This window comes from Pipra filicauda, unplaced genomic scaffold (genome assembly GCF_003945595.2).
Source record: "Pipra filicauda isolate LSUMZ 115617 unplaced genomic scaffold, ASM394559v2 scaffold13_size5146498_pilon, whole genome shotgun sequence".
Lineage (NCBI taxonomy): Eukaryota > Metazoa > Chordata > Aves > Passeriformes > Pipridae > Pipra > Pipra filicauda.
Window position 1 is genome coordinate 4,922,252 of NW_024103874.1, and position 21,224 is coordinate 4,943,475.

The 21,224-nt window shown below is 47.7% G+C and overlaps 2 protein-coding genes across 6 annotated transcripts in view; both read left to right on the plus strand.

Moving 5' to 3' along the window:
- Positions 1-1,385: 1,385 nt before the first annotated feature.
- LOC113982361 (DEP domain-containing mTOR-interacting protein-like) lies at positions 1,386-17,502 on the plus strand. Of its 5 annotated transcripts, none has more exons than XM_027710483.2 (9): positions 1,386-1,805; positions 7,858-8,036; positions 11,114-11,237; positions 12,516-12,694; positions 13,320-13,505; positions 13,880-14,020; positions 14,286-14,356; positions 15,965-16,069; positions 17,226-17,502. In XM_027710483.2, the coding sequence occupies exons 1-9, from the start codon at positions 1,720-1,722 to the stop codon at positions 17,352-17,354; spliced, it is 1,200 nt and encodes a 399-aa protein (XP_027566284.1). In that variant the 5' UTR covers positions 1,386-1,719; the 3' UTR covers positions 17,355-17,502. The 5 variants fall into 5 exon arrangements, 2 of the variants coding, with proteins under 2 accessions (XP_027566284.1, XP_039234472.1); XR_005562492.1 differs by lacking the exon at positions 17,226-17,502 and adding an exon at positions 15,559-15,680 and having other exon boundaries at positions 1,634-1,805; positions 15,965-16,039; XM_039378538.1 differs by lacking the exon at positions 15,965-16,069 and having other exon boundaries at positions 1,634-1,805.
- A 2,775-nt stretch (positions 17,503-20,277) lies between these two features.
- COL20A1 (collagen type XX alpha 1 chain) overlaps positions 20,278-21,224 on the plus strand; it is a 51,931-nt gene continuing 50,984 nt past the window's right edge. The window contains exon 1 of the mRNA XM_027710717.2: positions 20,278-20,352. The gene's annotated coding sequence lies outside the window, so the exon portion shown is untranslated. The remainder of the gene's footprint in view (positions 20,353-21,224) is intronic.

Genomic DNA, 21,224 nt, shown 5'->3' on the forward strand with positions numbered 1-21,224 from the left:
GATGAGATGGGCAGGTCTGGGGTTCTTGGGGATCTCCCCCAATGGCATTTATGTTGGGAATGAAGGATGCTGCTCCCGTGCCTGCCCCAGGAGCACCTCAGGACTGGCACAGACACACCAGCACCGGCGCTGCCGCTGCCAGAGGGGACTCAAGGAGCCGTCCTGAGCCTGCCCCAGGGCTGCCGGCTGAGCCTGCACAAGGGGAGCCTGTTCCCCTGTGTTTATGGCCTGGCATGAACAGCAGGACATGGGAGAGTGTGCTCTGGGAGAGCCTGGATAGAGGGAGCCTTGTTGGCGCAGCCCATCACTGCTGCTCCCTGCATGGCCGGGCTGCAGCGGGTGTTTGACTTGGACAGGATTGCTGGGAGCGAGGTTTGTCCAGCCCCTGAGCTGCACCTTTGCTGCTCCTCCAACAGCAGAGAACCAGCAGTGATGCTGGATTTAGGAAGACCAGTGTGCCTGCAGTTACTGCCGTGCCTTTATCCTGTGTCTCCTGTTCCTTCTGGCCCTGGCTGTTCCGTGCTGTGCTCCTCAAATCCCTAACCCAGGCTTGTTGGATTTAGCAGTATTATGGAACATAAGCCTGGAAGGGTCTGCTTGTGCTGATGAAGGTACTGGCTAACTCACTGGTGGCTTATGAATTGCTGCTAAAGATGAACTAATTAAAGACAGCATTTAGTTTACTAATGCTTTATCAGACTTCAAACTGAAGTAGAAACTCCTCAGCTGTTCCCTTCCCTCGCTCCTCTCTTCTCCACACACTCTTTTGGTAGGTTTCTTTAGTGTTTCTGAGGTTTGATCTTCTATGCCAGCCAATATTTTTCACTCCTGCTTTAACTAATGGAAATCTGATTTCAGATGAATCTGATGGTAATGATGGATGTAATTAACCATCTCCACATCCCACTTCCTCTGCCCGTTTCTTTGCTGCTCACTGTCACTTTTAGGTCAGCTCTGGCCTGCAGAAAGTACCTCAAGTGATGGAAATGCCTGGTAGCAGCTGAGCAGGTACCAGTGCCTGGAGGCAGGTTTTAAAGGTGGTACCTGGTGTCAGCTTGGCACCTGCAGAGCCCCAGACTCATCACTGCCAGCTCTTGCTCATTACAGCCTGTGCTTCTCCATCCAGCAGCCATCCATGTGATGGCTGCTGCACTGAGGAATGGCTCAAGCTGCTCTGAACTCCCTTTTTAGAAAGTGTTAGCCGTGGTGTTGGATGCATCCCACCCTGGGGAGAGGCAGGAAGTCCTCAGGGAGGAGGATGAGAACAAGGCACGTGGCTCGTGCTGGGGAATGGCACATCTTGAACCCTTGTAGGGCAGTTACAGCCTAAGGAAGGAAGTGCTTTGTCCGTCTGATGGCTGATCAAACCACTCATCCTCCAGCCCGTGTGTGCCCGGAGCCTGCCGGAGTTACCTCCCCGGAGCGAGCAGAGCGGACGCTGTCCCAGCCTGCTGGGAGCATCCCTGCCACCTTCCTGGCTCCCAGCCCAAGCCTGGCTGGAGCCAGCGGGTGAGAAGCCCGCAGAGCCAGGCTCGGATTGCAACAGGCTCCTCCTCCGAAGTCTGCCGAGAGGGAAGGAGAGGCGGGGAGCAGGACTCAGCAACTTCAGGCTGCCAACCTGCACCCTGCCAGCGGCCGGGGACGGCGCTGGGGGCCCGGATCTTCCCAAGCCGCATCCCATGGGGAGCATCTCCCACCGCCGCCCACCGTCAGCCCGGCATGGAGAGCCTGAGCAGCAGCCTGAAGAAGAAAGCCACCGAGCAGCACTACCGGGCAGAGGTGATGATTGCTGGAGAGCAGCTGAGGTAGGAGGTGTGGGGTCCTCCTCCAGCCTGGGGCAGGGCTGTACCCGGGGCTCTATCCCGTTAGCAGGAGGCTCAAAGCTTTATCTCTGAGCAAGCACTTTCCCCCCAGGTGTCAGTATCGCCCCCTCCCCAGTACCTGCTGATCCTTCCTTCACCCACCAAACCAGCATTGAGCCAGGTCCTTTCCCACATTATCTTGTCCTGCTGCTCCTCTGTGGCATCTCCTGCAATTCAGCTCCAGGTGCCAGAAACTGGCAAGTGGGTTGAGTTGGCAACAATTTTTTTTCTCCCTTTGCACCTTCCCCCAAGTGCAGAGCATGGTGTGCTGGCACTGAGCAGCCCCCCCCAAGGTCCCTGGTCCCTGCCTGGATGGGGTCAGCATCGCTTCTGGGGATGTTTGGACTTTGGGGTGACTTAGAAGGGCATCTCCTGAGTGCCACGTGCCTGAATTGGATCTTACCTCTCTTGAAAGTCACTTTTGGGAACTTCTGCTGGTTTGCAGTCCCAGCTTTTAAGCAGCTTCTGAGATTTATTTTTTCCTATGAAGACAAAAATCTATTCTATGCAAGAAAACCTGTGTGGCTCAGAAAGCGTTTTCCTTGTGCATCTGGGGTCAGAACCCTCACTTTCTTCAAAGCATGTGACTGTGGGCTTTCCTAGCTCTTGAGCAGAATGTGCTTGTTTGTATCTGAAGTCATTCTGGTTTGTTTTGAAATGTGGGTGGAAATTAGGAAATATATCCTGAATAATGTAAATAGCCCAGGGTTTGATTTTTGCTAGCATCAGATTCCTAAAATTAGCTTGGTGTTGCTCTGTTGTCCATTCTCAGAGAGTACTGTTAGCTTTAGCTTTATTATTTGCACTGTATCAAGGACTGATAACTTCCAGCTAAGGACTGGGGCCCCATCTTGAAAACACAACCAGTGTTCAAAGTGGCAGGGAAAGTTTATTCATATTTTTGTCTTATTTATATTTCCAGTATTTTACTCATCTGGGGCGACTGAGGTTTAAAATGAGTCCTATAGCCAGGGCCAAAGGAAGGGATCAGGTATTCAGAGAGAAAATGAAATAATCAAGCTGTGAGTTAAAACTGTGCTCCATGTGTGGGGAGTGATGTGTCTTCCTTGTACCTCTTGCAGGGCAGGAGCATATCAGATGCTGGACCATTGGGTGATTGTGGCTGTAAAGTGGAGAAGGGGATACAGTAAATTTATTTGTGAACAGATCTCTTCTAGTACACTGCCCACTGGGATAAAGTTGAATAGAAAACCCAAAATTCAAGTAGTTTTGGGGACACCTATCTGAGAGTTCACAGTGATGGAAAGAAGGGCCCTTTTACTGGTTGCTGGGAATGCTGCAGTTGCATCCTTCAGCTTTGGTCTGGGCAGGAGCCCATTGCCAGTGCAGAAGGACGGGAAGGAGCTGCTGGCCAGCACAGGGTGTAAAACCTGGGGAGGAGGGTGAAGAGATGGACACCAGCCTGCAGGTGGGTTCATCCTTTCCTGAACCCCTGGCTAGAAGGAGAACTGAGTGATGAAGAACATGCTTAATATTTATTTGGGGGATCTTACAGCCTGGCAGGTAAGTAGTTAGTGGTATGAATCTTCCTGGGACCTGGATTTCCAATGCATAGCAATGGGGAAGGTGAGGCAGAGAGGCTGGATGATGTCTCAGACAACAGTAGATGGACATGGCTAAATATCCACGTTGTTCTCCCCCTGCTTTTCCCCACAGATGGAATACAGAAGCATGTGAAGGAGCTTTGCAGGCTGCCCTGACTCTGTAAACCTCCATCAGCAAATAACATTGTTGCATCTACACGAAATATCAAACATTTGTTTTTCCCTGTTCTCCACTTCCTGCCCTGCCTCCCCACTATCACATTTAGTCAAACAAACCTTTGCTCCATCTTTACAGTTCTTTGGCTTCCCAGCAAGTTTGCAAATCCCTCTGAGTTTGGTTTGGCCAGAGGGATGAGTCTGTTCAGTGTCAGGATGTGTTTCCCAGCCAGAAATAGCTGCACGAGGGAAGGGTGAGGGAATGCTTCCTGGGGATGGCTGGGAATGAAATGGATCCTAAAGGAAGAGAGGGGAGATTGGCCAGTGTGGTTTGGGCTGTCTATCTGCTAGGTTCTCTCTGCTTCCATGAGGATGCTGCTGTTTGGTCTTTTAAGGGGGAAGAGGAGTTTTGGGTGTTGAGTCTCTCTCCACTAAAAAGATGAAAATAAAAATTCTAATTGATATTCCGGTCTGGAGTTTGAGAGGACTCCTGTCCTGGGCTCATTCCTCACATCTGCTGCCAGTCTTCTTGTTTCAGACATATAAACTTGCATGAAAATCACACCAGTTTTACTGGGCGTTGTGTGTTCCTGGGTGGCATTCTGAAAGAGAGGCCCAATTAGTCACTTTTAATTGCAACAAATGGCTTATCTGCACAGAGATATTCTGGAACAGCTTCCACGCTTTGCATTCACACCCTGCTGTAATCAGAGACTCTCAAGTATGGACAAGCCCTTGTGCACTCTCACCTGGGTATTCCCATGGTCAAGTGAACCAGCTGGGCTCTAATAACTCTGTTAAGCTTCATTAATCACTCTTAAACATAAAATATACTCAGTAAATTTATGTCTTGTGCAGAAAAAGGGAGAGGAGAAGGAAGGTTTTCTCCTATGAAGAACAAAGTTGTGATTTCAGCCACTGTCCCAAGTTTTCAGAGGTGACAAGTGTTTTATTTGGATAATCAAACTGCGATGCTGTTAAACAAAGTGTTCATGCTTTGATGCTCTGGAAATTGGGCTCGCTTAAAGATGTGTAGCTGAACATGCAAAAATTTGTATTCTTACCCAAAAATCTTGGGTCTGCCGGAGTTTTGGTGGTTCTCTGTTGGACTTGTATCCCTTCTAGCGGGGATGTGTTCCTTGAAGAATTGTGAGGCACTGCTTGATGCAGCCGTGAATGTTATTCAGGAGATGATACTACATAGAATGACTTTTAGAAGTCAATTATTAAATTTTCAGCACTAAAAGCTGAGTAAAAGCGAGGACTGGGAAATAGACTTGTGCTTGTTGGGGTTTCTTTTTGAGATTTTGGTCTGTTTTAAATACAAGTAGGAAAAGAAAACATCTCTGTACCACTTTGGGCTGCCACAGGCAGGCAAAGCTCTCCCCTCTTCCCACATGTACTGGTGCTTTTGCAGACTGGGGGTGCAACAAACTGCAGTGCCTGTGTCACCTGAATGTGCCTCTCCAGCAGCTGCTTTGCAGAGATTCTCTTGTGGCTGTTGTTACCTTTTAGTGAGCACTTAGCTGATTTGGGGGGTTTTTTTGTTCTTTTTTTTTTTTTTTTTTTTTTTCTGTGAAAATAGGAACAAAAAAGATCCTTTGGATGAGGCATCTTTCCAAGGCCATTCATTAGTGCTGAACTGCTTTGGGAATGCTGACTGCAGTTAGTATCCTTGAAAGATCCACCTTGGCATTTGAGATGCTCAAGGTCTGTTTACACGGGTGGTGATGGAGAGTTTATTTCTCTTCTGTTTGCACTGCTGTGGATGTCCCTTTCAACAAGGTTACACAAGGATGAATAATGATGGCTTTGTAGTGACCTTGACAGAGAAACAATTCGCTTACCCAACACAACCAAAGCAAAGCAAATGCACATGGAAGCAGTGCTTTGACTGCCAAGCCAAGAGTATTTCATAAGAGCCCATTCCCATGTTCCAGGAAGTGTTTTATCCTGGCTTTATTCTGCTTTTTTTTTTTTTTCCCTTTTGGAGAAATAATGTGTTCACAGGGTAGATTTTGCTGTCTAGAAAACTCATAATATTGCATTATATATATTTCCTTAATTTTTTTTTTTTAATCTGGAAGCATGATTATAACCCAGTCATGCTTTGTTTTATTACCATCATACAAGAGCTGCTGGAAGACGCAGTTGCTGTTACATCCTGTGTCTGAAGGACAAAATTTGTCTCCTCAGAGTTGACAGGAAACAGTAAACAAGAGGAAAGTGAAAAGAGCACAAGGACACTCGAGTGGTGCCTTTTCCGCTGCCCTGGTTCTGTGGGACAGAGGGAAAACTTGTCACAGTCTTAAAACAGCCCACAAAGCTCCAACGTGCTGCTGCTCCAGAGGTGCTGAAATACCACCTAACTCCTGTCCTGACAATTTTCCCCAACAGGATAGTTTCAGAATAAATGCATATTTTATTTTTATTTTTAAATCTTAGGTGTTAGCAGCACTGTTTCTTGGAAATAATTTTTCCTTTCTTTAATTTTTCTTCTGCAAGACCTCTTAATTTTTTTTCTGTATTCTGAAACACGATTAAAAAAAATATCTATAGGGGAAATAGTGTTCTCCCAATGATTCAGACCTTGTGTGTCTATTTGTTATTTTATGTGAAAGGCATGTCTGAGTGTGTGTATATATATAAATGTATATATGTGTGTGTGTGTATATATCTCTCTATATAATGTTTATGGAGTCCTGCAGTCTCTTTATGGCAATAGAGCACTCTTGGAACATTTCTTATCTCTACCAAACATGCCTCTAAAGTGCCTTCCCACTTGCTAATTGCAAAGGAAAGAAAGTATATAAAATTGACTGTGTCTTCCCCCGTAGCAGAGGGAGGGGGAGCCTGTTTGTAGTCACTGCTGGCTGTGCCTGATTGCATTTTGACAGTGGACCATGAAATAAAGGAAAGAAAAAGGCAAAACCTCTAAAAATAGCAAGGCAGCTGTCAGTGGACTGTTCTTTCTGGGTAAAATCCGTATTCAGAATGAGTTCTGGTCACCTGTGGGAATGAGCCTTCCAGGTAAAGAGTGAAATGCTGAATATAGACCTCAGGATTTGAGGGAGGTCTGTCAAAGGCAAGGCCAGGAGCTGGCTCTGCACGAATCTTTGGTTTAAGCTTTGAATTTCCGGGAATGTCTAAAAATTTCTGTTAATCATACTGGCTTGTAGTAGCCTCAGCATTAACTGCAATAATCAATTACTGATTTTTCATCTTAAAGAAGTTTTTATCGTTAGATGTTTAGGACCTTAATATTTGTAAATCCTACAATAGAGGATAATCCATTGTTATCTGATAGATTTTTAGGGTACTTAAACTTCTCATATGGTACCTAAAACTGTTGTCCAGCATGCTGTGTTGTACACAGAACTTTTCCACAAAGAACAAAAGAACTCAAGGCATGAAATAACAAAAGGCTGCAGTGATTAATGCCTTAATAAAATACACTGGCCCAGGGCAAAACCAGGAATTGAGGAGAATAATTTGAAACCAAAAACATCCTGGAGTTACAGAGAAGTTTAATTAATATCTCCCTTCTGAGCCTGCTGCATGCAGCCTGCATTTTCCAGGGTTGGTGTTTTGGGAACGGTCATGACTATAGGGCAGAACTTTGGCCCCTGGACAGATCTCCTGCCAGACTGGGTTGGCTTTGGCTGGAACACAGAAGAACTCTGTGCCTTGTGGCTTGCTCAGTTGTTAAGTCCTTTTGAAAGTCAAAGCCATGCTCACCTGAGTACTTTTGCCCATATATATCTTTCCATCAGAGCTGCAGACTAGCCATAACATCGGGGTTTTCAGGATAGGAAGGTTGTTGTTTTTGTAAACTCTGTCCCAGTCAATCCCACTTTGAAGCAGAAAATGTCAGGACTGTTGTCCACCGTTGCTGTGGATTAGTGGTTCATGGATTAGCGGGTAGTGATGGAATCCACCTGGCACTCGCTGCTTTGACAGAAGAAACCAAGGCTCCTGTTACTGCTCCCACCTGGAGCTATGACTAAGACTTTGTCCTGGGGGAAGCTTTATTCCTGTTTTCATGGTCATGGGGAAGGAGAACTAGACACAGAACAGTGCCAAGATGACAAATATACGTACTGCTATTTTTTTTCCTGAGTTTTGTCCCCTCTTCACCCCCTCTGGTTTACTGCTGGGTGGTTGCCAGAAGTCCCAACTCGTCAGCAGTGTCTCCAAGCTGGACAGATGCTGGGCAGTCAGATCCAAATTCCCCTGTGACACCAGCTGTGCTCAGTGGCTGCCTTTCCCTCCAGGCTTCGCCTCCACGATGGGAAGCTCATCAAGGACAGACGTTTCCACCTCCGGACGTACCCGAACTGCTTCGTGGCGAAGGAACTCACGGACTGGCTGATCGACCACAAGGAAGCGCCGGACCGGGAGACCGGGATCCGCCTCATGCAGAAGCTGATGGACCACTACATCATCCATCACGGTGTGTGGGTGTCTCTGCTGCCTGCTGAGCCCCCTCAGGGAGGTGTCTGTGTGTCTGCTCACCGTGTGTCCGTCAGCCCAGGATATGGAAGTGTGGCCAGGTCCCTGTCCACCACTTTCCTACGGGAAGAAGCTTCTCTCCTAGAGAAGCTGGGAGAGGATGGGTAGGCAGGAGGCTGTGTGGGGCTGGATCCGTGTGATGGTGCATTGCTCTGGGGAATGCGCCAGTTCCCTGCCCATCAGAAAAGGGGCTTGGGCTGTGTGCTGGTTAAAGGGCATCTGAAGTGTCTCCCATTTGGAAGCAAGTTCAGTAACACCTGGCCTGCATTGTCCTGTATCCAGCCAGGTGGGTATTTGTACAGCAGCCGGTCTGGCTCATGTTTGTGTCATGCAGAAGTGGAAGCTGAATTATAGCACACACTTCACATCTGCAGAAAAATTAATTTTCTTTCCATAAGAGCCCAGTTCCTCAGTTTCCCCATGATGGGACAAGTGGGGCTGTGGAGTCCACATCACTCCAAGCACAAGTAATCTGGTACCTGTGAACCTGAAGCTGAAGCAATCCCGTAGGAATGCCTCTCTTGGGATTTAAGGGTGTTTCAAAGGCTTGTTCATGGAACTTGTTAAAAAAAAAAAAAAGGATGGGGACATGGGAGAAGGCAGCTTGATGCTCAAACCCAGCTCTTAGTAATTCAGGTTTTTTTCTTTTTAAAATTTATTTGGAACTTTCAGGAGTTCTGGATTAACTCAGGTCATGTACTGACCTCTGTGCTGCAGTCATGTACTGTCCCTGAGCTGCAGAGCAGTCTCCAAGGTCCAGCCCTTGATCCCAGTATAACAACAGAAAACAAATGCTTCAGATTGGCAAAAGGTAGTTTCTCTCCATGTGATTTTCAGGCACAATCAGGAACAAAAGTCCCAGATTATCAAATAGCTCTTGGACACCTTTGCCACTGGTGGGAAGGGCTGTGGCTGAGCTCTCTTGCTCCCAGGTCTTTGGGACAGGAGATGTGGTAACCTGGAGCTGGGTGGTGATTTGTCACACGAGGATGCAGCTGAGGAGACAGAAGCAATGACCACACCAAATCCAGTCCTCTCTTCCCCTCTCTCCTCCAGGGTCCAGAAACAGCTGCCTTTGACCACTGCAATGCAAACACTCTCTATTGCCATCTGCTACTTGCTTTACATTAAACTGCCTTGAATAAAAATAGACTGCTGCTGTGCTTTATCACAAAAGCACAAAGCTGAAGCAGGGAGTTCTCAGTTAACCATTAACACTTAAAGCTGATTAATTTTCCATCTCTCCAGCTGACAATTTCAAATAAGTCCATTAGTTAATTAAACCTGTGCAGCTCTGGGTGCCAGTGTTGTTTTGATTGCTGACTGGGATGTGTCCATCCTGCCTCTGTGATAATTCCTGGCAGGACACAGAAGTTGACTTTCCAACTTGCTTTTTGTCCATTAATTTTTGTTAGCCCTGTGGAAAGAAGGCTGCCTGCTAATGCAGCACTGCTCTGGGTGCTTGGCAATTGCCTGACTAAACTGTTTGCCCTCTTCTCTGCTGGGATCCAGATGATAATTATCTCGTGAAGATCATTGTGCTGCCTCTTAATTGTCTGATGTGGTTTGAGCTTTGGTTCCATTACACGCTGAAAACACATTGAAAATGGTCTTTAAATAGTAAAAGTGCTTTGGTTTTCTATGGGCACAGTCCTGTAAGTCTTTAAGTTCTATTCCTGATTGCAATGGAATCAGAATGGCTGCTCCTTGGAGTTATGAGGATGCAAACTTTCACTGTTCAAACCACCTTATCCTGCCCTCCTGCTCGATGACTCACCGGCTTTAGCGTCCTGATTTCATCCGAGACAACTGCTCAGCAGGAATGGTGAACTTCAGATCATCTGACAAGTTTTGGCATTTGCTGCTCACCAAAAGGGGAATGTGGTTTTGCTGGTCTGCTCAGAAGGATGGAAAAAGTGTTAAAATTTTCACAAGAAGTGTCTTGCGCCTTTTGAACTTCACTCTAGTGGATGACGTTACTTTAGTGAGGAAACATTTGTGGGTTTTCTGTTTTCCCTTGACAATTTTTCTTTGTTTTGCAGGCATATTATTTTCTCTGGTGTTTGTTTCTTTGTTTGTTTGTTTGTTTTTGTTTGTTTGTTTGTTTGGGGGTTTTTGTGTGTGGTGTTTTGTTTTTTTTTTACCATTGAACTTTGTTCTTCTTGCTTCAGACGTGTGGACCTGAACACAGGCTGGCTTTTAAAAGCTGGTGTGTGATTTTTGGGCTGGTTTTTTGTCATAATTTTATTTTTGTTTTTTAACTTGTAGTCTAGGAATGTGTTGCAAGCAAGTTCATCTCAAAGCTGCATCCCAAATATTTACCTGCTAAAGGTTGCATGGACTTAACAGCCATTCATTTACAGACTGTGTGCCCATGCCCAAGATGAAACCAAGGCTTTTCAGACAGATTTGATTATTGCAGTTGTATGTATCTGTCTTTGAAGAAAACTTTCTCTTGAGGTCAGTTTGCCACAAAAATGGATTGGGCAGGGTTGGCACAAAATGCTGTGGAAAAATTCATGCCACTATATTTTTTAGCTTACAAGTATTTTTGACAGACAGAGGTGATTTTATGGGAGTTTGGATGCAGTGTGGGTTTTTTTCCTCTGTCATCCAAATCTGCTTGCAGTGGCAGCAGCTTTCTAAAAAAGTTGATTGAGGGAATTCTGTTTGTTGTTTTTTAGTCTAAACCTAAACATTTAAATTAAAAGAGGGAAAAAAATTCCTGTTTTTTTCTAATGAATGTTTTAGTGTCTGGATCAATTGCAGACTCAAACTCCAGCTTTCCCGAGGTCTGTACATTGGGGCTGACCTCTCCCACCAGCATGGGCTGCAGGTGTTTATAAGCAGCTACTTTTCGGGGACTGAAGGCTCGGATGCTGGTTGCTCCATGGTGCAAAGGGCACGGAGAAGGACACGGAGCAGCCCTCGCAGCTTTGAACCTGGAGACAACATCCTGCTGAGTGTGAGCCCTGCCTGTCCCTCACAGACTGACATCCCTCCCCTGAACTCTTCCAGTCTGCGACGAGCACTCGGACTACAAGGATGCCAAGCTGCTCTACCGCTTCCGCAAGGATGACGGGACCTTCCCTCTCAGCAAGGATGTGAAGGTGTTCATGCGAGGGCAGAGTCTTTATGAGAAGTACGTGAGTCCTATCCCGGCACTGGGGTGTTGGGAATGTGCTCTGCTGGCTGTGCTGGCTGCTGGTGCTCTGCAGCTGGGAGCCACAGCTCCTGCTGGCTTCGCTTTCCCTTCTCTGTACCCAATGCTGTCCCTCTGGGAAATGCTGTTTCCTGAGCCCTGTCACAGCTGCAGGACAACCACCATCCTTGGGGATGGAGCAGGAGCTGTACTATGAACTCATGGATGCTTCCAAGGGCTCCAGCCCAAGTGCAGGTTCTGGGATCTGTATAAGGAAGCACTAGAGTTCAGTCTGAGTGCTCCTGGGATTAGAATGTCCAGTGGCCATTCCCAGTGACCTTCTACCCTCCTCCAATGAGCTGCTTCCACCAGCTCTTTTAGGACTTGTGGCCAAAGTCAGCAGGGTATGGGATTTTCAACACCCTTGTGAGCCTGGGGCCCCGTGTCTCAGTCTATTTGCAAAATTTGTCATGGAAAAGCTAATTCTCAGACAGTAAAGAAAACTCCTTCCACCTCCAAGTGTTTAGGTTTTCTTGTGTTGATTGTTTCTGGCTTTAAATCCAGGCCACCTTCCCAGGGTTCAGCCTCAGCTCACCCTCTGGACTTGTTTCCTTTAACAGCCCCTTCACACCTTCACACCCTCACAACCTGCTGATCAGAGCCACAAACTGGCGCTGAAGGAGAAGTCCTTCATCCAGGCAGGTGGTGATTTCGGGTGTCTCCGTGCCCCTTCTCCAGATGTGCATCCCTTGGACTTTGCTTTTGATCTGCAGCAGTGTCCATGGGATGGGGAGAGCATCCAGCCAGCTTGTCTCATGGCTGAGCCAGCTGCACCCTCTCGTGGAGACGCTGGATTTTGCTCTCACATATGCTGCAGATGGAATATGTGCTGTCTGAAACCCACCTTCTCCATCCATTTGGATATCTGCCATGTGTTTCCTGCATTTGGTTGCTTTTCCCTGCGTTCTTTAGCTGAGGTGGCAGCTGAACTGGTTTTACTGCAGCTGCTCCCTCTGCTGTGATGAAGATTCATAAAGATGCCTGACTGCAGCTCTGTGTTCCTCCCTCCTTTCCCACTGCTCCCAGGCAGCAATGTTTTGGCTGCAATGCTTTGCTCGCTTCTCTCGGCCTTGCTTTGTCTGTCTGCAGTTCCCATGAGGAATGGCAGGGATGTGTAGCATCATGGGAGCCGTGTCACTGCTTTGTGTGGCTGCAGCTCCTGTGAGGGATGGCAGGGATGTGCAGTGTCACGGGAGCCTTGTCCCACCTCTGTGCCAGGCTGGTGAGCATGGAAGAGTCAATTCTGAAGGTGAGAGAGGAGAACTCGGTGAAGTACCAGAGGACTTTCCTGGGCTGTGAGATGGTCGACTGGCTCGTTCAGGAGGGAGAAGTAGAAAACAGACAGGAAGCCGTGGAGCTGGGACAAGCACTGCTGGAGCATGGGATCATTCAGCATGGTGAGCAAGGGTCTGGCTGGAGCCGGGATGGAAAGCGAGGGATGAGCATAACTGTCAAGGCTGTGCTAGGAACAAACCCCCATTCATGTCATGCAACAAGTGCTGGTCAAGTGCCCACTTGGAGATGGCAATGGAGCCTTTTAGTTCTATGTTTGGAGCTGGTGACCTTTGAAACCGGAGCAATCTTGCACCACCCGCAAAGGCTTTGAGTTGAAATCTGAGCTACTGCTCTTCGGTTCTTCAAAGCTGCTGGCCACAGGCCTGGGATCCACCCCTGGGTTTGGAGGGCTGGGGTGTGAGGATGTAACGTTTAGCTCTGCTTGGCTGGACATCAGAACCATCTGCCGGAATTAAACCTGCAGTTCGGAAGGCAGGAAGTCCTCTGAGTGTCTTGGGACAGAGGCAGGTGGAGGGCTGTGACACCAAGTGCACCCCTGGGAGATGGCACCTCTTGGGGAGGTGGCCCTGCTGTCCCTCCCTCCCTGCAGGCAGCGTTCTCAAACAGTCAGAAAAACCGCAGTAGAGCACAGAGGCATTAAAAGCAATTCACTGGGGTCACTCACGATATTTGCTACATGTTTTTTGCACCCCCTCAGCCTCTCCCTCCTCCCCTGTTCTCTCCTAGTCTCCAATCGGCATCACTTCTTTGACAGTGACATCCTGTACCACTTCTGGATCAACTTCCGGCGTCGTCGTCGTCTCACAGAGCTGCTCAATGAGAACTCTTCTCGTGCCCTCTCCGAGAGCCCCGACAGCCCCTTCTGCCTTCGCAAGCTCAACCCGGACCCAGGCAACACCAGCTTTCTCTCTGGTAACTGGATGTGTTTGTGGAGGGGTGTGAAAGCAAGGATTACATTACCAGAGTGTCCAAGGGTGTTGCTCCAGCAGAGCGTAGGATGTTCCTCCAGACATCCTGTGAAGTGACCCCCCATCCCACTGGTTTGTGGTGGATGTCACAACACAGTGGCAATCTCTGTCACAGCTCCCCACCCCAGGAAAATAACTCAGCTTAGCATCAACTCAGCTCTAGATCTTTCTTTGAAGTTGGATTTATTCTATCTAAGCTCAAATGCCATCTTCAGCGGGTGCTTACCTTTCAGGTGTGGGTCAGTCTTTGGGGTGAAGTTTGTTATTTTAAACTAGACTGTTTCCTCCTTGAGCAATTGTTATTTCTGCCTCTTTCAGTCCAGACCAACAAGGAGATCAAAATTGTCTCAGCAGTTCGAAGGAGTAGCATCACTTCCCTCTCTGGAAACTCCAACCCCTACTTCAGTGCTGCTCCTACATTGGTATTCCCTCCTGTGGCCGAGTGCAACCCCAAATCAGGTCTGGGCTTCTGCATTGCCCTGTTGTTACATGGGATACATCCATTCCTTCAGGGCACAGGCTCGCTCAACCCCAACTCATCAAGAGGAGAGGGTCAGCCTCACCTCTGCTTTGTGATTTAAAAAGTTGTGCAAGTGTTTGGAAAAACCCTGAGATGAATGCAAGGATTTCTGTGTGCAGAATGGGTAATCCCCAGGCTGCCTTGTTATGCACTTTACAGTACAAACCCCTTGATTCTGACAGAATCTGTCACCTTCTGCTCTAGTGTTAAAGAGACCCGTCACCAATGAAGAGCTCCTGTCCCCTGGAGCCCCTTATGTCAAGAAAACTCTGACTGTGAGTGACCATTGTGAATGGCATTGCCAATCCATCAGTATTCAGCTCCCTGCCTGTGCTTGGATGGCTTTCTGTTGGCTGCTTTTATTGCATGTCACATCATCCTGGCTTTTGGTTGGTGACTCTCAGCGGGGAAATGTCTTCACATATTCTTGTGGGTGAAAATGTGCTCAGCCCCTGCAAAGGTTTAATGTATATTAAAGGGGTAGATTAGGAAAGACAATGTTTCCTGGACAGGAAAAACCTCCCACTTCAGAGGTTTTTTTTGGATGAGGCCCTGGTACAGGTTGCCCAGAGAAGCCGTGGCTGCCCCATTCCTAGAAGTGTCCAAGGTCAGGTTGGACAGGGCTTGGAGCAACCTGGTTGAATGGAAGGTGTCCCTGCCCATGGCAGGGGGTTGGAATGAGATGATCTTTAAGGTCCATTCCAATCCAACCCATACTAAGATTCTATGATTTCTGTTTCATCCAGCTCCATGCAAACTATAGAATCAGTAAGTCTTGTGACAGCTGAGACTGTGACACTCATCCTCTGTCACATGGCTTTGTGCACAGCTTTATGCATCTTTCAGGTTCCTCTGCAGATCAGGGTGTGTTGATGTGATCCGTCAGCAGCACAGAATAGGGGGAGCATCCAAGGGCCACTCTTGCCTTTCTTATGATGGGCTTTTTACATGGACAAATCTCCAGGATGCTGCAGACAACTCGAGTTTGAGCCTTTTCCTTTTCTAATTATTTCTAAAGCTGTAGGATGGGTCAAGGCAGGGCTGGTAGGTGCTGGGTGTAAATGTTGCAAGACAACTCCTGACCTGTGGGTCTTACTGTGCTTGGTTATTTTTGTGTAAAACTTCTCATGTCTTCACTGCCTGCCTCTGAAAGGGGGGATCTCACAGAAACCATGGGGGCTGTCTTCCATACTGATTTGACACAAAGGGGACTACAAAAGGAGCTGTGGATAAGGTTCCCAAATTAAGTGTGCCATAGAAAGTGGTGGAAAAGAGCAAGAAAAATAAAGCTGGTGATTAGCATGGCACGTATGAGGATGTGCTGTTCATTCTCCTCCTGAATGCTCTTGCCCTGCCCTTCAACTCTGCCAGCCTGGGCCTTTCATGGCTCATTTCCTCCTGCTTAGCTCTGCAGTTGCTGTTATTTATTTATATGGGTGATGTGCAAAGTCTCTTGGGAATTCCTTTTCTCTTTTAGTCACATCAGAGGGCCGCAGTACTACAGCAAACTGCTCTGACAGACTGACATCAGAGTGGAAAAGGCAAGAGGGGCTACTTCCACCCTGGAAATGCTCTGCTGTGCCAAGGAGAAGGCACCGTGTGCGTGCTCTGGAGATGTTCTCAGCACACTCTCGGTGCATGCCTCGCACTTCAGCTTAATACTGCCTGTGCTTCACTCTTCTGCTCTTGCTGGCAGGGAATATTAATCACAAAGCAGCTTTGCAGAGAGCAATTAACCAGTTCTTCATCTCACTGGAGCACAACCCTTTCTCTCCCACCCAGAAGAGACTAGGATCACGAGCTCTCCATCTCTCTGGGAACTGTTGCATCTCCTCTATCCAGCCCATTCCTTGGTTTTTAAAACCCTTTTGTTCTGCTTGTAGATTGTGGGGGATGCAGTGGGCTGGGGGTTTGTGGTCCGAGGAGGAAGACCTTGCCACATCCAGGCAGTGGACCCAGGAGGACCTGCTGCTGCTGCAGGGATGAAGGTACTTCTTCCTCATGGTGACTTAACTGGAGGCAAGACTTCTGTCCTGTTTGATCTTTCTGGGCTGAACACATCCTCCATGATAATCCCACCTCCTGCAGTGGAGATCAGACCTATGGAGTCAGCACATGGAGCTGTGGGAGAGGTGGAGGGAAGGAGGACCTCTGCAGGCAAAGTGCACCCTGTGCGGTGGCACAGGGGAGGATTTGCCTTTGCCAGGGCAGCACAGGGGCTGTGGGCAGCTAGAACTCAAAAAACTCTCTCAAAACTAAACCATCCCTGTGGTAGACTTTGGAGCTGTCAAAACTGTTTGAGCTGCTGAAAACAAAGCAGAGAATTCCCAGTTCAACTCCAGTGATTTCCCAGTGAAGAAGGGAAGGAACAGAGCTTTATCCTGGATCACCTGCTCTCACAGCTCCTGAGATCCAACACATTTTGTTTCCCTACTATCAGCAATGGAGTTCTACATGGAGCTTTTTTCCATGTGAATGAAAGCTGAATAACCTTAGACTGATGCCTTGATTTGATTCATCAAGTAACTTCCAGTATTTCCAGCTCAGGTGAAATGAAGTGAGATCTTGAAACTCATTTTGAGCCCAGGCATGTATGAGTTTCACCTATAGAGTTTTAGGCATGCATAAAAGAAATGTTGAGTTTCCCAGTTCCTTATAGAGACCCCAGCAGACAGAGAGAATCATTTCTACAAGCTGATATAAATCTAAAGTCACATGGATATTTGGAATAACGGGATCCTTCAGAGGCAGAGTGTGACTCCTTGTTTGCTTCAGGCAGGATTCGGAGGGGATGGATGAATTTGTTTCATTTACTCAAGAGCCCAGTTAATTTCTCTTTACCTAATCTCATTTGCTACCAAATTGCTAGATGTTAATATTGTGCCTCATTTCCATCTGTGAAATGAACCACTGCTCATAAATGAGTCTTTTTTTCTCTGTTAGCTCACAGTCTAAATCCCTTTGGTCCCATTTTTATGATACAGTGATTGTAACACTGTGATATCAGTGTAGCTGTGGAGTGGTGATGCTTTGGGGTTTCAAGGCTTTTGAGGCAAGTTATTTGCATCACAGCCTCTGGCTCCAGTCATTCATGGGCAGAAGGTGCCAAGAGACTGAAGGTAACCCCTCCCTCCTCTCTTGCAGGTGTGCCAGTTTGTTTTCTCAGTGAATGGTGCGTGTGTTTTGCATCTGGACTATCAGACCATCAGCAGCCTCATCATGACAGGACCACGGACTCTCGTGATGGAAGTCATGGAAGCCAGTGATGAATGAAGGAGTCTCATCCCACTGCTGTTTGGAAAGGCAGGACACTCTACTAAGCAGGGATGGACTGTGGGGAGGGACCAAGCTTGACCATTCACTGTGACGTGTTACCCAGGCATTTTAATATATTTTCAAATAAATACATTCTAATGGACAAGTCTTGGATTTTTACATTCCTCAAATTCTCTCCCTGCTCTCAGGCATGCCTCAGCTCTTGCAGGTCCTTTTTAGTGCCAGTGTGAGAATTCAGCACTTTATGACCCAAGCCTTAGAACAAGCCATCCACCAGCCAGGCTGCAAGGCAGGTGGTAAAGCTGGTAAGCAGCAAGAAGTTTGATACCCAGTGAGTATGTCTGAGCTCCCCTGAGCTGTCTGTGCAGTCTACCGAGAACACAGTGTGCTCTCCAGATGGCCCCATAAGCTGTGCCATCGGCTCTGTCAAGAAAATAAGGAAATGAATACAGGAATGTGTGCTTCCTTGGAAAGTCTGAGGCTCCTGCTACTCTGTTGGCTTAGCCACACTCACAGCCGGGGCTGGTTGCTGTTCCCAGCTGTTTCTTGAAAAGGGGAGACTTCCATGATGGTGCTTTTTGTGCCCCCACTCCTTTAATAATGCTTAAATTAATTAATCGGCTTCACCTCAGCGTGGAGGCAGGAGAGGTCCCAGATATTGTAGGCTTCTACCAACCAAGTGGTGGGGGGCAGTGGGGGAAAGGAGAGACCAAAAGCAGAATGTGCCCAAAAGTGTGTCCTAGTTGGAGTTTGACTCAGGGAGGGAACAGAAAAGAGTGAAAGCCACCAAAATGCAGCCCACCCGGACTCTGTTGCTTGCAGGATGACTGTGTTTGTAGTCAGTGCAAAATATTCCTTGCAAACTACCCTGAAAGTGAGCTAAAAATAGAATAACAGGTAATAACAAGAAACTGGGGAGGTTTCTTGCTTTCCAGTTCACAGAGCATCCTGCTTGTGATTAGCCTGCTGTGCTGTGCACAGAGACGATGATCTCCAGCACTCCTGCTTAGGGCAGGGCTCTCCGTGCAGCTTGGCCACAAACCAAGCCTTAAAAAAACCCCCAACTCAAACCCAAAAAAGCCCCAAAATAGTAATTTTGATTTGTGTTAAAGTGGGATTGACTTTCTTGGAAAATCTGGTGGCAGCTGTGTGTTAGGTATTGCCTTACTGCTGGCTGCCTTTTTTTTTTCCCTTGGTATAAAGGGATATGTGTTCCCCCAGTTCTGGTGCTGAAGTAATAGGACTACTTGGAGTTCAGCATTCCTGGAACACGGTGCAGGCAAGATGTTTGCATTGATAATCCACTGGGGTCCCTCCAGCCCCTAAGTGAAACCAGACCATCTTCTCAGCCGTTTGTCAATACACTCCCAGTTGTTAATTGTAGCCATTCAGTGCACGAATAAAGCAGCCTCAATCTGCCTTTTTGTTTTTTAAATTCTCTTCAGGGAGCGTTTGGGTGTCCCTGATGGCCCAAAGGTTTAACCCGAGGTGTGTTCAACTTGAACTAAGGTCAAATCCAGGCATTGTGTGGGCACCTTGGGAAAGGCAGGCCAGAAAGCAGCAACCTGAACACAAGCATGGAAGCAGGTCCAGATTTTTCTGATGTAAACACAGCAGGAATTTTTAGCTCTGTATCTGAATTCCATGAAGTGAAGCACAGGAGATATGTGCTTTTTCCTTTCTCACCTTCTCCTACTTTTAAAGTAAATTGTAGCAAATCTGAGCAAATTCTGAAATCCAGTAGGAATTACAGAAGAGGTAATTTGTGGTATTTCCTGGTAAGGCAGTGACAACTCTCTCTTCATGGGGTACCAAATGCTCCATGTTTTGTTTTAATATGATTTGTTGCCCGGGGAAGCTGTGTCTGCCCCATCCCTGGAAATATTCAAGGTTAGGTTGGACTGGGCTTGGAGCAACCTGGTCTAGTGGAAGCTGTCCCTGCCCATGGCAGGAAGATTGGAACAAGGTGGTCTTTAAGGTCCCTTCTAATCCTTTCTGTGATTCTATGATTTAAGTGCTTCATTTTGGCATTATCCTTTGATCTGTATATTGTGATGCTTTAAAACACTCACAAAGTTATGAAACAAAACTGCAATGAACTAACCAATGTTCATTTATTATGCAGAATGTTTTGAAAACTATTATTTTTTTTCCATCTAGCTTGACTGTTCCAAAGGCACCTGCGTTTCCCATGGAATGGCAATTCCAAATGTCTTATAGCTCGCTTGGTTGCAATGGGAGAGTGATGCTGACAGTCCCTGTAGATGCAGCTGAAAATCTGGCTTCCATTTGTAATGAGAAATGACACTGTCAGTCATTCCACTCCTGCCAATGAGGACAAAATCCTTCCAAAAGACTTTTGGCAGGGAGCTGGGTGTCTCTCCCAGGTGCTCCTGGCTCTGAGCACCTCACGCTGGAGCGGATCAGGGCTGTATCCCACAGCCGGGGAGCCCGCAGGCACCATCGAGCTCCAGCTCATGATTCAGCCTCTGGCCTTGCAAAACTTACAGATGTGCCTAATTTCCTTAAACAAACGCAGCACAGCTCGCCTTCAGTGCACATGCTGGGCTCTCAAAATCATTTAATGGGATGCGGGTGCTTCCCGGGGAGTCTGGCGGTGGGCGGGAGCCACGGCTTGTTGCTGCGTTCTAGGAAATCAGCGTGCAGATTCCCAGACGGATATTTTACTTAGTTAGCAAAGCCACTAAAAGCCGTTTACTGCTTTTCACAGAGGCAGACTCTTGCTTTTCATGCTTTATTTGGCTGCACGAAGGGGCCAAGCCGCTGCGTGCGGAGAGGGAGGTGGGGGAATCCCATCCCTCTCCCCCTGCTCTCCCTCCCCTTCCTTATCCCTCCTGACGTCTGGGAATTGAAATCTTTAATCGCGCCGAGGAGCGGACGAGGCGCCAGGGCGGCTTCTCCCACAATTTAAGAATGTAGCTGGATTCCCGCAGCTCCCGGCTGACTCCAGGGGAAGCCCCGCCGCTCCGCAGAGGTCTGTGGCTCGTTCCCCTTTGGGGCTCGGTTCGCAGGGATGCTCAGGAGGGGCTGTGCTGTTTTGGGGAGTGTGTGGGGATCCCAAGCAGGGAACTTCTGCAGGGTTTTGCTCTCCGGGAAACTTAGAGCTGGTGTAGCTGAGCTCGGGGCAGCACTGCCGATGCCACACAGGGGTGACAGGTCTCATCCTCTCTCTTACTGTGAAGTGGCTTCGAGGCTCACATTCCCTGCCAGTCGGTCTAAATACTACCAGGACTACTTTGGCAATTCTTTAGGAGTGATGGCTGTGAGAAATGCACTTTTGCCTGTTGGTTTGATTTTTTTTTTTTTTGTTCTATTTTTGGTTAATAGTGCAAAACTGCAGGAAATGGTTGCCAGAAAGGACAGTGCTTGGAAGGGTTTGCTATCTGTGTGAGTTTTTCCCACCTGGAGGTGTGAGTGGGTCGGTATCAAGTTGAAGTTACTCAGCCTGATAAGTTGGGAGTGTTGCAAATGTTCAACCTAGAAGTGAAACTTATTCCTGGCTTTTTGAGGCTGGTGCTGGGATAATTGTGACTTTTTGTTGATTACTGGAACTGAAATACAGGAACTTTCCAGGAGAGAACAGAAAGGGGTTGATGAATGTGGTTTTTTAGTCTGGTTTAGGTCCTTCTACCAGCAAAGCACTCAGGGAATGCGGGACAGTTTTATTCCCTGCAGTTGGCTGCCTGCAGGGCTGTCCCCAGCGCTGCTCGTGTGTCCGGCAGCGAGTGGGACACGAGGTGACATTGCTTCTGCCGGTACTTCTGTGCAGAGACAGTGATGGCCTCTGGGATGAGAAAACGTCCCCAAACTGTGGCTGTGGAAAGCAGAAATTATTCACAGTGCCCC

What these genes read in the sequence shown, in the direction of transcription:
- LOC113982361 (XM_027710483.2), top strand. Translation starts at nt 1,720, where the DNA reads ATGGAGAGCCTGAGCAGCAGCCTGAAGAAGAAAGCCACCGAGCAGCAC. An exon ending in GGGCAGAGTCTTTATGAGAA is followed by an intron (nt 11,238 to 12,515) that starts GTACGTGAGTCC and finishes CCTCTGTGCCAG; the next exon opens with GCTGGTGAGCATGGAAGAGT. An exon ending in CGAGTGCAACCCCAAATCAG is followed by an intron (nt 14,021 to 14,285) that starts GTCTGGGCTTCT and finishes CTTCTGCTCTAG; the next exon opens with TGTTAAAGAGACCCGTCACC.